The sequence below is a fragment of the Quercus robur genome, chromosome 8 (genome assembly GCF_932294415.1).
Source record: "Quercus robur chromosome 8, dhQueRobu3.1, whole genome shotgun sequence".
NCBI lineage: Eukaryota > Viridiplantae > Streptophyta > Magnoliopsida > Fagales > Fagaceae > Quercus > Quercus robur.
The window spans coordinates 59,953,708-59,967,888 of NC_065541.1; the positions used below are offsets into that span (position 1 = coordinate 59,953,708).

Sequence of the window (14,181 nt, forward strand, 5' to 3'; positions counted from 1 at the left end):
GTTCAGTGATGCACCCTTCCTAAGCCCTTATTATCTTATGGCATTCATCAAATGTTCAAATGTTGTAGTTCATTGTCATAATCAAAAGTTTACGCATTCATTCTACACGATTCATTCTCCATCCATGTTGGTCATTCATGGTCATCTTTTTCAAGATATTTGAGGCATTTTCACTTTCCAAACTCAAGTCGTTTTCAAGCTTCCACTTTGAGTTTGAGTGGATGCTAAAGAAGGTATCAAGTCCAATCATAATCTAGACCTAAACCCAATCCTTGATGTGCAAGTCAAGAATCCTACTTGAAGTACAAGTCAATTAACTGTTGTAATTATAGGGTTCAACCTCTTATAAATAATACCCCTCATTGTAACACAAGAATTGAAATTATAACGAAGACATAGTTGTCAAAGGCTTTCCTCCATACACAAGAATTGGGATTATAACTTCAATAATGAAGTTATAGTTGTCAAAGACTCAAAGGCTTTCCTCCATAAATATAGGCTGTAATTTTTGTGTTTTCTCATTCTCTCTATTCTCTCTTTTATAATTTTAAAAATTCTAACAGGTCCATATGCTTTGAGATAAAAGTATTTTTATGGTTTTTTTTTTTTTTTTCCCAATAAAATAAGTAAATTTAGAAAATAAAAATAATGTGTTTTAATTATTTGGTTGAGAACATGAAATTAATATTTTAGTGTTTAGTTGCTCTGAACATTCCTATGTTAAAATTAACAAAAACAGACAAATAAGTCCATGATTGTAATAGCAGAGAAGGTATAACGAGTTGAGGGAAAGGGGGAGGAGCAGAGGTGGTTAACTACTGTTACTGAGATCAACATCTGTACTTACATATCTCATATTAAAAATAACATTACATGATTTTATCATTCCAAGTTTTGGATCCCAAAAAATAAGCCTGCAGGGATGTGGGAATACATAGACATGCACAAGAATGTAACCGTTAGAGGTATTGTTTCTTATTGAATACCAAAGCGATTCTTAAAGGCATACCTAAACACGTTTGTACTCTGTTCTGCATGCATTTTCCAGTCTATATAGTCCTACATACTTCCAATACTAGAAGTCCCCCAATCAAAGGGCATAAATCCGATCAACTTCTGAGTTGGAGAATTCAGATTGAGGCCACGAGTTGGACATGCTCCTACTCTTGTCTCTCCTCCTCATTGAACGATTCCTCTTCGACTTCACCACATAATAAGTCATGGTGCCAAGAACCCCAGCCATTATTGCTCCCCCCACAACTGTAACCAAAACCGCAGCCCATCTATGCTTCCTCCCAACCACGATATATGAGGATGCCATAAATGCCACTGAAGTGCACACAGAAGCCAACCACATCAACTTGTTAATTATCTCCACTACCCGTTTTTCGGCTTTTGTCTCACCTCTAACCAGTGTAATTTGAACAACCACAACAGCCAATGATGTAAAAAGTGCAACGGCATTGGAGATGAAGAAAATTTTAAAAGAAATTGACTTCGCCACCACAGCCGAGCCATTATCTTTATCCCCACCAGGCAAAGTGAAAATAGCTGCAAAGGCAACGGTGGCAAATAGCACAGCCACCACAGTAACTGAGTTAGTGGCATTGTTGATACCTTCTCGGTGAAGTTTCCTGAGCTCTTTAGAAATATTATGAACATTTTTGTTAGTTTTCCTTGTTTGTTCAAGCTGGATATGAACATCTTTTTTAATTTGAGTCACAGTTTTCCTCAACTCATCCCTTGGTTGGTTCAGTTCATTGGCTCTGAGAGCACCATATTTCGAAAGGCAGTCCTTGATATCTGACGACTCTGGGGAAAGGGGAAGCTCTACAGCTATGTCAAGAGCTGTTTTGTGGTCTCTGGTCAGTGCATTGACATTAGTGTCAGGAAGGGATAACAACTCGGTCACTATCTGCAAGGAGAAAAGGGAAGGTCAGTTCCAGGACAACTCTTTTCCCCCTAAATGTATATATGCAGACTTCAACTAATATAAAGCATGCACAACTGGAACATGCAATCAAATGAGTTATCTGTTATGCCCAGAGAGGAGAGGGGGTACATCATAATATAATTTACTAACTTGGCATAAATTGAAAAACACAGAAGTTGGATAATTTTAGTCTAATATAGCCAACTATTGTGGCTTGGTTCAATTCCATTGTTAATTCAAATGCAATGTAGCGAATTCAAATTCAAAGGAAGAAAAACTTTAAGAAAAATAAGCATGATATACATGAAAGAAGCAATTAATACATACTAGTTTTCCTGCTGCGGTGTTAAAATACGAGGAAAACATTTGAGGTGCTAAAATAGGAGGAAAACATTGATGGTAGAAGACCAAAGTAACATGATATTTTTCATCTTTCAGGGTACAATTAATGCCCAAGAGAAACAATAAAGAATTTGTGACAAGGTACTTAATTTACACTACATAAGCAAGTAAGCACAAGTTCATTACAGAGATGTTAATTGCATAGTTTGAAAGAGGTAAGATCCAAGCTACACACTTGCAGAGATCAAGTGGCAGGCATTTGGACATTGGAGAGATTCAAAGGAAGTAGTAGAGAATGCATGTAAAAGAAAAGTTGGTACTAGAAAAGAGAGAGTAGCTTGATTAGAAACAAAAAAAAGGATGAAAGAAACTAATTTAAAACTTTAGTTTTAGGCTGACACTAGGCATCAATGTGATTTAAAGTCGTTGACTATAATTTAAAATATACAGTTTTTATTATTACTATTTATATGTAGAAGATAAAAAAATTATTAGCGTTCAAAAGATATGTGAGCAATCGAATCTCTCAAAGGATACACTTCTAATTCTAAACAAAAAAAGTGCAGAATCACCAAAAGAAGCACCTACCTCTACTCGCTTTTTCCTTGTGGCTACATGTAACGCTGTATTGCCAAATTTATCAGGAAGCATAACAATTGCAGCATCAGCATCAAGAAGCAATTTCACCACCTCACAGCTCTGCCCTTTTACAGCCATATGCAGAGCAGTCTGCCCCTTCTTGTCAGTCCTTCGTGCCAACTGTGAATCTTTGGCCAGCAATGCTTCTACAACGCCAAGATGCCCCTGTCGGGCAGCCAAATGCAATGGATTTTTCCCATTATTCCTAGAGATTTCCAACAAGCCACAATCCTTTGACAGTAGTTCATTAACTACTTCTGTATGGCCTCTTGCAGCTGCAGATATAAGAGGAGTTGCATTTGATGGGCCGATTGTTTTGCTGAGCCCAGGGTCATGATCTAGTAGCGCCTGGACAATGGCTGTAACAGAAGAATCATTATCAGTGCACTGTCAATTGTATAGAAACCAGAGATTTTGCAACTAGTAGCATATTTTACATATGTAGTCATTATGACATTCAATTCTTTGGTCTCCATAACTTTCATGATTTTAAACAGATTAAAATGGAAACTTGTAATCTTGAAGACTAAAGCAGAAATCAGGGCCAAAAGCAATAAAACTAAAAAAGTGGAAATTCAATAGTAAGGGGCCAATTACAATCCAATTGAGCTCACCATTTCTTTTTGGTAAACGATAATCTTCTAAAAGTTAACACATATAAGCTAATACCGAACCAAAAGCCACAGAGAACCTTTATAACTGTTAACTTGTGTGAACATGTGCTCTATAAATGTTCAATTTTGATATCTATCCATATATAGGCATTTAAAGGACAACTGCAAAGAAATCTTTTTTCTCAGTTAACTAAAACTTGGTAATTCATGAAGTTGCAAGTTGCTACTTTAGGAAGCATGGACACGGACACGGACACGGACACAGACATGGGTACCATACAGTGACACGAGCAATAACGGCCGGTACAACACTGGTATGACAAACTAAATGAAGTGTCCGTGCTTCCTAGCTGCTACTTCTCTTAATTGCAATCAAACAGAGCCCAACTGTCAAATACCTTATATAAACCTTCTACAATTACCATAAGTAATGCATTTATACCTATATAACAGCATTCATTGAATAAATGCCACATCTGTAACAAATTCAATACCTATATAAGCTTAACTTTCATCTTTAATAATCTCTACCATAATTCAAACTAAAAAAAAAAATACAAAAATACAAAAATTCATAAACCACATAATCAAAAACAAGATAAAGCTACCGGATCCCTTACCATGGTGGCCTTGACTTGCAGCTATATGCAACGGATCAAACAAGGACCGGTTCTTCTTCGTAAGAGTTTCTGGAGTCGAATACTTCAACAATTCCTTCAAAATATCTAGGTACCCCTTATCCGCCGCCGTAAACAGCGCCGTCTCTCCCAACTCATTCACTTCATTCACAACCGCAGCCCGGACTTCCGCGACTTCGGCCGCTAATTCCGCGCCGCTCAAATTCCCCATCATCTGCGAATCGATATCTCCGAGTATCTGCCTCACGGCGGCCAGATCGCCGCGCTGCGCCGCCAAGTGGAGCTCGGTGTCGTTGTGCCGGCCAGTCACCTGCTTCACGTACTTCTTCTTCCCGGCTTGATCGATCCGCTTGCCGGAATTGGATAGAACTAACGCCGGAGCCGTGGCTGTCGCCGATGGAGACGGCGACGGTGAAGGCGAAGGCGAAGTCTCGGCGAGTGGGTTTTGAGTCGATGATGGCGTTGGAGTCATCGTCAGTCCCTTCTCTAAGTCTCTCTCACCTCCTGTTCCTATTCAACAAAAATTAACAACTACAAAGTCAAAATACAGTACCTAACAATTTTCTTGAAATCAAAAGGATCGAAGTGATTGAAGAGAGAGAGAGTACCTTGTTCGATTTTTGACGCCATGGATGAATTGGAAGAGAAAGTGGAAACCCTAGGGAGTTTGCTGTTAAGCTTAGGAGGTCATCCAGAGAGAGAAGGGAAAGGTGAGGTGTGAGATTGAGAAAGAGAGATAGAGAGAGAGGAAATAAGAGGAAGTGGACAAAGGAAAAAGGAGAGGAGAGGAACGTGCAAAGAAGGAGAGGGAGAGAGAAAGAGAGGATGCGTTGGAAACTTGGAAGTTCGAGTAAGAAAGGCATTTTGGAATTTTTGTTTGTTTCTGATGAAAGATGAAAAAGACCATTGCTCTTTGAGCTTTTACTGTAGTCAACAAAGAAACTGGCCCACTTCAAGACTTTACTACTCTATACAGTGAGGCCATTCCATGAAGTTGCCGCGAAATCACTAGTAAAAATAGACTTCACTGTGGCCGCCCGCCGGTTTAATTTCTAAAATATCGTTTACTGTTTCTGTTAGGTAAAACAAATGAAAACACGAGGGACGGAAAAATAAAGCAATGCACACAAAATACACGTAGTCGTAATCTCGTAGACTCATAGGGCCTGTTTATTACCCGGTCTCAAGTTCACATTTTTACATTTTAAATAATATTACATATTTTTTTATTTATATATATTTCAATTATATGTATTTTAAAAAACTACAATTTCCAAAATCTTACACATCATTATATAATTGTGTAAAAATTATCTATAATTATAGTAATTATATAAATTTACATTGACACTATTTATTTTGTAGTGAATGATACTAATTGTGTGTGAAGGAAAAAAAAACAATTAAAAAATCAAGAAAATTTGATATGTTAATGAAATAAAGTTTAAAATAGATTATATAATGAGAGTATTTTTGAAAAATTGTTATATAAAGTAGAAAAATTAAGTTTTTAAATTAAAATAAACATTAATTTTTGCACGACTTGATATGCATGCCTTATTTCTTGAAATTTGATTAAAAGAATAATTTTTTTTGAAAGCGATTAAAAGAATAATTAGAACATTCATTAAACCTAGAACATTTTAATAATTTAATCATGTCTAAAAATTAATTGGCTGTTAAAATAATTTTAGACACTCCATTGCCAAAAAATTCATCACTACTAAAATTAATAAGATGAAAATAACCAAATTTTTTAGTTAACAACCACACTTCCCTTTTTTGCTTTGGGCAATGACATGAGTTCATTATAATAAGTAGCTAAAGTTGACTCTAAGTCTTGGCGATAAATATTATTTTAATGATTATGGTGTATTTTAAATTGAGTAGTAATAGTTAGTTACATGTTGTGTATACATGACATATAACTACAATTATGTTTTTAAAACACAATTTTAGTTGAAGTGTGTGCAGCAATATACAACTTATTGTGTGCAACAGCTCCTAGCTGAAATGAGATGCAATTTTACTTTCCATGTCCAAGCCTTCACACGTGAACTTTCACAATGGGAAAGATCGGAAATATTTCATAGTCAACATGCTGGATGATATATAGTACAGTCTACAGAGCAGCCTCATGAATTATTAAGAGTAAATAGTTACAAGCCAGAGAGTTGAAGGTCAAAGTTGTAGTCTGTAGCTTCAGGCTTCTGATCCAACTTGAACATTGAGGGTCCCTTCGGCCTGAATTTCCTAGAAATTGTACAAAGAAAATTAGAAAGTGAGACAAGGAGAATAGCTAGCAATATTGATGTTTTTGGCATTTCTACCTTTACTGCTTTAAAATTGTCTTCCACTTCCACTAGATGTTTGTCGTTTTCATCATCCGAATATTAGGTTTGGAAAATATGCATCAATAGTGAGAAATTGTGGGATGTAGCAGCAAATGTTTGGGGAACGATCAATTGTATATGTATATAGTAACTTATAATATCTCCTGGTAGGGTTTGTAATGAAATGGTGTCACAAACTCATAGGACATTAGAAGCCATTCATTTCTTCTTTGATAAAAGAAACCTCTATTTAAAATTAAAGTGAATAGTGAGTGCTTGAAAAAACTCCACACCCTCAGTTGTTTATTTATTTATTAAATTGTAGATATACGAACCTCTAAATTTATGGATAATTTTGATTTTGTCTCTTGAAGTTTTTGTCTCTCAAAATTTCAAAATTTAACGCACATAACATTTAAATTAAAGCCTTTTCGTTCATTTCCGTTAATGAAATGGTTATTAAATGCCACTTCAACTCAAATTGATATAATTTTAAAGGCATTAAAACTATGTCATTTTATCTATATTAGCATGCTTTTTATTTATTCTTATAATTAAAATTTTAAAAATTCTTGCACGTCTTTTCATATTATATTAAGGGCTCTGTATATGTGTGTAGATTTGTGTACCCTTTTCCATTGCCATTCAAGTTTGTTGTCACCACCTTCGCCACCATTGTTCGGATCCTCCTTTGCCATTTAAAAAAAAAAAAAAAAAAAAATTGGGATGAGTTTGCATTTAATGAGCATATCTCATCCACAAATATAGACAAAAGAATAATTTCAAATGATAGATAACGTTAGAGTGTGAATCAAAAATTTGAAACTTTAAGGGGCAAAATTAAAATTATTTAAAACTTTAAGGATGTAAATTTCAATTTAGACAATTAAAAAAACTCAATCAATGGGATAATTGGGGCTGTGAAGTAATTTCGAATCTCTTCTTTTTTTCTTTTTTTTTTTTTCCTTTGAAAGAAATACAATATGAAAAAAAGAGTAAAACTCAAGTATATAGAATAAATTTTAATTTAAACCCCATATTTTATCTACGGTCTCAAATTGAATGCTGTAATTTCAAAATTTTCAAATCAAACTCTAAAGTTTAGATTAGTCACAAATTAAACTTCATAATTTGTGGGTTCCAAATCAAACCTTGGACAATTTAAATCTTTGAACTTTTCAAATTTGATTTGGGGGTTTAGTTAATTATCAAGTTTGATCAAGGAGTTAAATTAATACGTTTTTAAAAGTTCTTGGTTTAATTTAAAACAAATGAAACTGGAGTGAATTTATAATAGTCTTAATTTTCATGGTTTAATTTGAAAATTTTGAAACTGCCCCCACACTTATATGGTTAAGCTATAATTTGTTCTAAAAATATTGATAATATATAAGAAATAAGCCATTTATTTCGAATAAGCTCATGGCCAAAAAGACCACAGGGGCTTGCAAATTGCAATGGGGCGATTGGATGGGAAGGAAGGAGTTAATTAAATCCTTCCACGTTATGTTTGATGAAGGAATCTTGACTAATATCCATGTGTTAATGAAGGAATCTTGACTAATATTCATGTGTTAATGAAAAATTTTTAGGTATTTCTGGATAATAAATAAATTGTGCTCATTTCTCTCATATTTATAATGAAGCTTATAATAAATTTAATGAGTGAATCATATCATAAATATGAAAATACAGAATACTATTTTCCGTATTTCGGAATTCTTAAGCATTACTTTGTGTTAGCAATTAATAAAGCCTTCACTGATTGGACAAATTCGTATCTAACTCGTAGACTCATAGTCAAACAAGCTACATGAGTCCACAAAATGTCGCTTTCATCTTGCAATGGTTTTCTTGCAAATTAGGTATTTGCATATGGATTAGAGAGACAAGGCCACCAAATGGTGTTTTTTATTTTTTTGGGACAAGACACACGAGTCCAAGTCAAATTCACGTGTAAAAAGTCTCCTTTTTATCTTACTAGTGTGTAAAATAGGCATAAGTTCACGTCACCTTTTTCGATGCCCATAACTTTTTTTAATTTTTTGGTCCAACATATAAAGAATCATTTTCTGTGATAGCTTTTGGGGGTGTACGGTAAGTAAGTTTAACCACATTTTTAAGCATTTTAAACAATATTATACATATTTTTAAACATTTTTTCACTCACACGTATATTAAAAATACAAAAATAACATTATTCAAATTCCTCTACCAAACACCCTCTTTACTTTTCATATCGGTTTGATGAGTTTATTTCCCTCTTTTTCATTTAAACTAAATTACAAATTGCATCTTTAAAATTTAAGGTGATTTAAATTTGGTTCATGAACGATTAAAAATTTGTATCTGGATCTCTAATGTTTTGTAATATTTGAAACAAGTTTTATCCCTTAAAAATAAAATAAATAAATAAATAAAAAGAAAAAGAAACAAGTCATTTTATCCATACCAAGTGTTTTTTTTAGATAGATAAAGAGAAGGAAAAAGTGAGATTTGAATCATAAGCATGAGATACTACAAACTACAAAAAATATTATTATTACTTAATTATCACATGAAACTCTGTCCATATCCTATTATGATATATTTGTTAAGTGCAATTTAAACTTATAACAAAAAATAAAAAATAAAAATTGAAACTACATTATTTTGGACCCCATTTAAGCTACAACAGCATGACTTTTATTAATCAATTTTAATATATATTTTTCTTTTAAGGGGGTATTGTAGGGTTAAAGGCCCAAATCATATATTGGGCCTTGGACCTTGGCCGAGAGTGTGAGTAATCCAAAGACGAACGAATGGTAATGAATGGTTTAGACTCAAGACTTAATGAGCAATATACAAATGGGAAGGTGGTCCAATGAGGAATATCTTCTCAGATAAGCTAAATATAGATCAGATGTAGATCCTAATGACCAAAGTGACAATCTAGGAAGTTTTAATGATAGGGACGTGCGCTATAAACATATAAGAAAGATGGGAACCCAAAAATATCTAAGAGAAAGCTGCTACCACCGCATTGAATGCTATGTAGCTAATTCCCTGGCCGCATTAATGAGGAAGTGACCTCTGAACAATACTTTTTCAGCCTTTTAACCATCCCCCAAAGACTTCTAGAGGAGGCTGATGGGACAAGTATAAGCATAAATTATCAACTATCCACGTGTAGGGTAAAGATGAAGGAAGAGATGTAGTATAAATGAGTAGAGACCCTAGAGGAAGGGGACCAGGGAAAAAGAGAGAAAAGGCACTGTAGCAATCTAAATTGCACTTGTAACGTGTCTAATTGATTTATATGAAAACCTACCTCCTTAGACAATGAATTCATTTAGCTCTATGTTCCTTGTTCTTACTTAATCATCTTCTACATCCATACTAGCCGTTGTCAGATTCATTAGGGCCTAGTTTTTTAACCCACTCTCTACAAATTTATTGTACTGGGCTCACTATGCCAATATCCCACACACTTTGGGCTTGGGCAGTAAAACGTGTCCCTACAGGTATGATTTGCAATTTAGTCTTTTTAAACTTATCTAACTTAGTTGTTTATGTTCAACAATTTAAACTTAATTTTTTAAATTACAATTGTAATTTTGCCCCCTTTAAACAAGTCCAGACCAACACTTATTTTTCAATAATGTTAGTTTATCTGGCAGATGTATAGCATTTTAATACCTTACCTTTTTTTATTTTTTTCTACAACTTATTTTTACTTAGTTTATGTTTTAAGCAAAATAAATCAATGAAAACAAACTCATCCAAACATACTAATTAAAGTTTTTTGAGAGGATTCAACCCGAAATATATATCATAACTTGTTGAAATAATCATGTGTGAATGATGTGACTAAGTACAAAGTAAATTGTAGGGACTAGGGCCCAAAATAATGTATTGGGCCTTGGGCCTTGTTTGAGGACACTAATAAGTCCGAGGAGGAGGAGATAACTATTAAATGACTCCTAGTAAAAGTCTCATCAGTGGGAGATGAAGGGAAGGAGGTCCGAGGAGGAATTCCTCCTCGGACACGACAAATGTAGTCCAAGTATGTACTCTAGCAATTGACATGCGCTCCATGAACATGTGAGAGGGAAGGAAACTCGAAATATCTAAGAAAAAGCTGCTACCACCGCATTAAGTGCACTGCATCTACTTTTCTGGCCGCATTAATGTGGAGAAGACCTCTGAACAGTGCTGTCTTGGCTACCACAACTCACAAAAGGCTGAAAGGGGTGTCTGATGGGATGGGTACTCAAGTGAGGATCCAGATGATCAATAAGTGTAGGGTCTAGATGATTAGAAATGAGCTATATAATGTGGAAGAACCCCCATGAGAGGGGGTGGTGAAAAACAGAGAGAGAACACTATAGCCTACTAAACTATCCTAATATCCAACTGTGATCAGTATTCATTAACTTTGGCCTCCTCGGCCTAAAAATCCATTGACACCAATGTCTCTTATTTGTGCTTGATTGTCTTTTAATTCAACATTAGCCGTTGCCCAACTTATTAAGACCTAGTTCTTTGATCCATACTCTACAAACTCATTATATTAGGCTCATTAGATCAAGACTCCATACATTTTGGGTTTCGGCCCCAAATTGTGCCCCTACAATTGGTGCCGTTTGTGTGAAGAACTTGTGTGTTAGTGAATGCAACAGTTAGACATGGAAGGATCAAGTCTACACCAGGAAAACCCACGCTAAGCAGGTCCCCAACGGATAGAACCCACAGGGTCCCAGCGATAGGGTAATTTTCCTGGCCCTGAACTTGAACAAAATCAAGAGAATGAAAGGAATCTAGAGGGGAGTGTGCGTGTCACCCAGACGAGTAAAAGCCCCTCCCAAGTGGGCAATCGCATATCCCAGAGACAAAACAACCACCAAGCCATGCAGCAGGAGATAGACAACTTGAAAAAGACACTGCGCCATGCACAGTGGAAGCGGTCCCCTTCCAATTCCAACATATCCTTTAGTGATGAAGAGGATGACAATTACAGACGGAGATTAAGAACTCCCCCAAGTGAGACCTTCTCTTATGAAGACGAGCACCGTCATAGACGGAAACACAAGGGCCCATCTAGTAAGGGCCTGGGTAATGATGCCATGAATAAGGCTCTGGATCAGATCTCTAAGTCACCCTTCACACACAAGATAGAAGGGGCTAGGCTACCTCGACGGTTCCATCAACCTACATTCACCGTTTATAATGGTCGAATGGACCTCGTAGAGTATGTGAGCCAGTTTAATCAAAGAATTACCATCCACTCCCAGAACAAAACTTTGATGTGCAAGGTTTTCCCGTCCAGCCTAGGACCCGTAGTGATGAGGTGGTTTAACGGCTTGAAAACGGACTCTATAGATTCCTATAAGTAGCTCACCCAAGCCTTTGACTCTCGTTTCATTACGAACAGTAGGGTTCCTCGGCCTTTGAGTTTGTTGTTGTCATTATCCATGCATGAGGGAGAAACTCTAAATGCATACTCGGATAGATATTGGAAAATGTATAATGAGATGGACGACAACTTTGACGACGTCGCCATCAGCACTTTTAAAAGCGATCTCCCAACCAAGCACGGCTTGAGGAAATCCTTGATTGGCAAGCCTGTCACCACCGTTCGTCAACTTATGGACCGGATTGACAAATACAAAAGAGTGGAAGAGGACCAACTGTAAAGGAAAGGAAAGGAGAAGATCATCCCTAAAAAAAGGAATGATTTCAAGTCGGACCGATACAACAGTAACCATCCGATGAGAGATTTTGCAGGGCAATCAGGATCAACCAACACGCAGACAGTTAACGCCGTATTCAGAGAACCGGTACATCAAGTTTTAGAGAGAGTCAAGAATGAGCCATTCTTCAAGTGGTCGAATAAGATGGTTGGAGACTCCATGAAGCGCAATCAGAGTCTGTATTGTCTGTACTACCAAGACCACGAACATACTACAAAAGACTGCAGGAACCTTTGAAACCACTTGGATCAGTTGGTTCGAGAAGGGAAACTGAGGCACCTTTTGCATCCTTCCAGTGGTCATCCAGGCCAGACAAACCAAGAACCCCGGAGAGACATATCTTTAAGACCTCCCATGGGCACAATAAATGTCATCCTTGCTGCTCCGGGAAGGACCGGCTCTTATCCTTCCAAAGTAATGTTTGTGGCTCGGCTCTCCACCGAGGACAATGATCGGGAGTCCAAAAAGGCCAAGAAAGGAGCCTCGCCTGTGCTGGGATTCTCGGACGAAGATAAGATTGGAACCATCCAACCCCATGACGATGTTCTGGTAGTTACACTCAGGATTGGGGAGTTTGATGTGAAGATAGTACTGGTAGATCAGGACAGTGCTGTAGAAGTAATGTACCTCGACCTGTACAGGGGGCTGAATTTAAAACCCGAAAACCTAACGGCGTACGATTCCCTTGTAGTAAGTTTCGAGGGGAAGACCATTACTCCAAGGGGCTAGATCAGATTGCCCATACAGACCGGTTCAGACGTGGTGGAGGTGGATTTCATTGTAGTCGATGCCTATTCACCTTATACAGCTATTTGTTGACACCCCATTTTGCAACCCATATTTAACCTTACATGGAGAGTAAAAGAGTAATTTCACCTTGGGTATATGCATTTTGATTCTGGTCTTTAGATCCTTAATCTCATTTTACCAAAATGATCTTGATATTGTAACGATCAAATTGACTGGTCATAAACCCTAATCAGACCATTAGATTGAAAGTTATCATCAAATCAAGTTTTAATGGCCGAGATACATTATCACAAATTGAGTTCGACTATATGTGATTATGAACAATTGATTTTAATTGGTTATAAGTATAATCAATTTGAGAATGATGATGTGTCATAATTTGATTGGTTAGGATTACATTTATGGTAGGGTTGCAAACACCTAATTAACTAGATAGTTAAACATTAATTATTCAATGAGTAATTTGTGCGATTATATTTTAATTAGGGTAAATTTGGAACCAATTAAGTCTGAAATGGGAGTGATTGGAGCCATTTAATGTTAATTGGGAGCTAATTTGGGACCTATTAATGTTAATTGTGCTGAAATCATTTTCTAACAAATGACTTCTGCTCACCATTTCATTGATATCTCTCAGAATATTTTGAATCTGTGAATGAGGTTAATTTTCCTAGAAACTAGACATCCAGGGCTTTAATTTGAGCACAAGAACGAGACAATTTCGATCAGAATTGTGTCAGATATGATTATTCGAAGTTAGCTCTACGGGCTGTTACAGTAGTTACGGGAAAACCGAATTTTGGCTTGCTCCTCACTCCCACCAATCTTTCCATTTAATACACCAGATTTCCCCCAAGGCTAAAATGAGGTCTAGGTTCATGATTCTTTGTCAACCCTCATTAAATGACCTTCCATTCATATTTCCTCCATCACTACTATATAAACCCTCCATCTATTTCATTCCAAAGGACACAAAAAACCCCCTCTCTTCTCTTCTCTTGAGTTCTAGTGAAGTTGAGTAGTCTTGTCATATCTTGGTCTTCTTGAGACTCAAGGTATTGAGTTAGACTCACTCTCCCTCTCCTAGCTTTTCTTTTCCTCTACCCCTAGGACCTCCATCAAGAGTCCTCTCCTCCACCATATGGATCTTGCATGAAAGTATAATCCCCTTCCCTAACTGTTTGTTTATGTTGCCAT

The 14,181-nt window shown here is 36.3% G+C and overlaps 2 protein-coding genes across 3 annotated transcripts; one reads left to right on the top strand and one right to left on the bottom strand.

Moving 5' to 3' along the window:
• Positions 1 to 825: 825 nt before the first annotated feature.
• LOC126697380 (ankyrin repeat-containing protein ITN1) lies at positions 826 to 5,005 on the bottom strand. Of its 2 annotated transcripts, none has more exons than XM_050394362.1 (4): positions 4,775 to 5,005; positions 4,149 to 4,670; positions 2,864 to 3,273; positions 826 to 1,915 (listed from the first exon to the last, which is right to left on the bottom strand). In XM_050394362.1, exons 1-4 carry the CDS (start codon positions 4,794 to 4,796, stop codon positions 1,091 to 1,093), a joined length of 1,779 nt encoding a protein of 592 aa, XP_050250319.1. In that variant the 5' UTR covers positions 4,797 to 5,005; the 3' UTR covers positions 826 to 1,090. The 2 variants fall into 2 exon arrangements, with proteins under 2 accessions (XP_050250319.1, XP_050250318.1); XM_050394361.1 differs by having other exon boundaries at positions 4,149 to 4,676; positions 4,775 to 5,003.
• A 7,583-nt stretch (positions 5,006 to 12,588) lies between these two features.
• On the top strand, positions 12,589 to 12,963 carry LOC126696556 (uncharacterized). The gene has a single exon (XM_050393274.1). It carries the CDS (start codon positions 12,589 to 12,591, stop codon positions 12,961 to 12,963), a length of 375 nt encoding a protein of 124 aa, XP_050249231.1.
• The last annotated feature ends 1,218 nt before the right edge of the window (positions 12,964 to 14,181 follow it).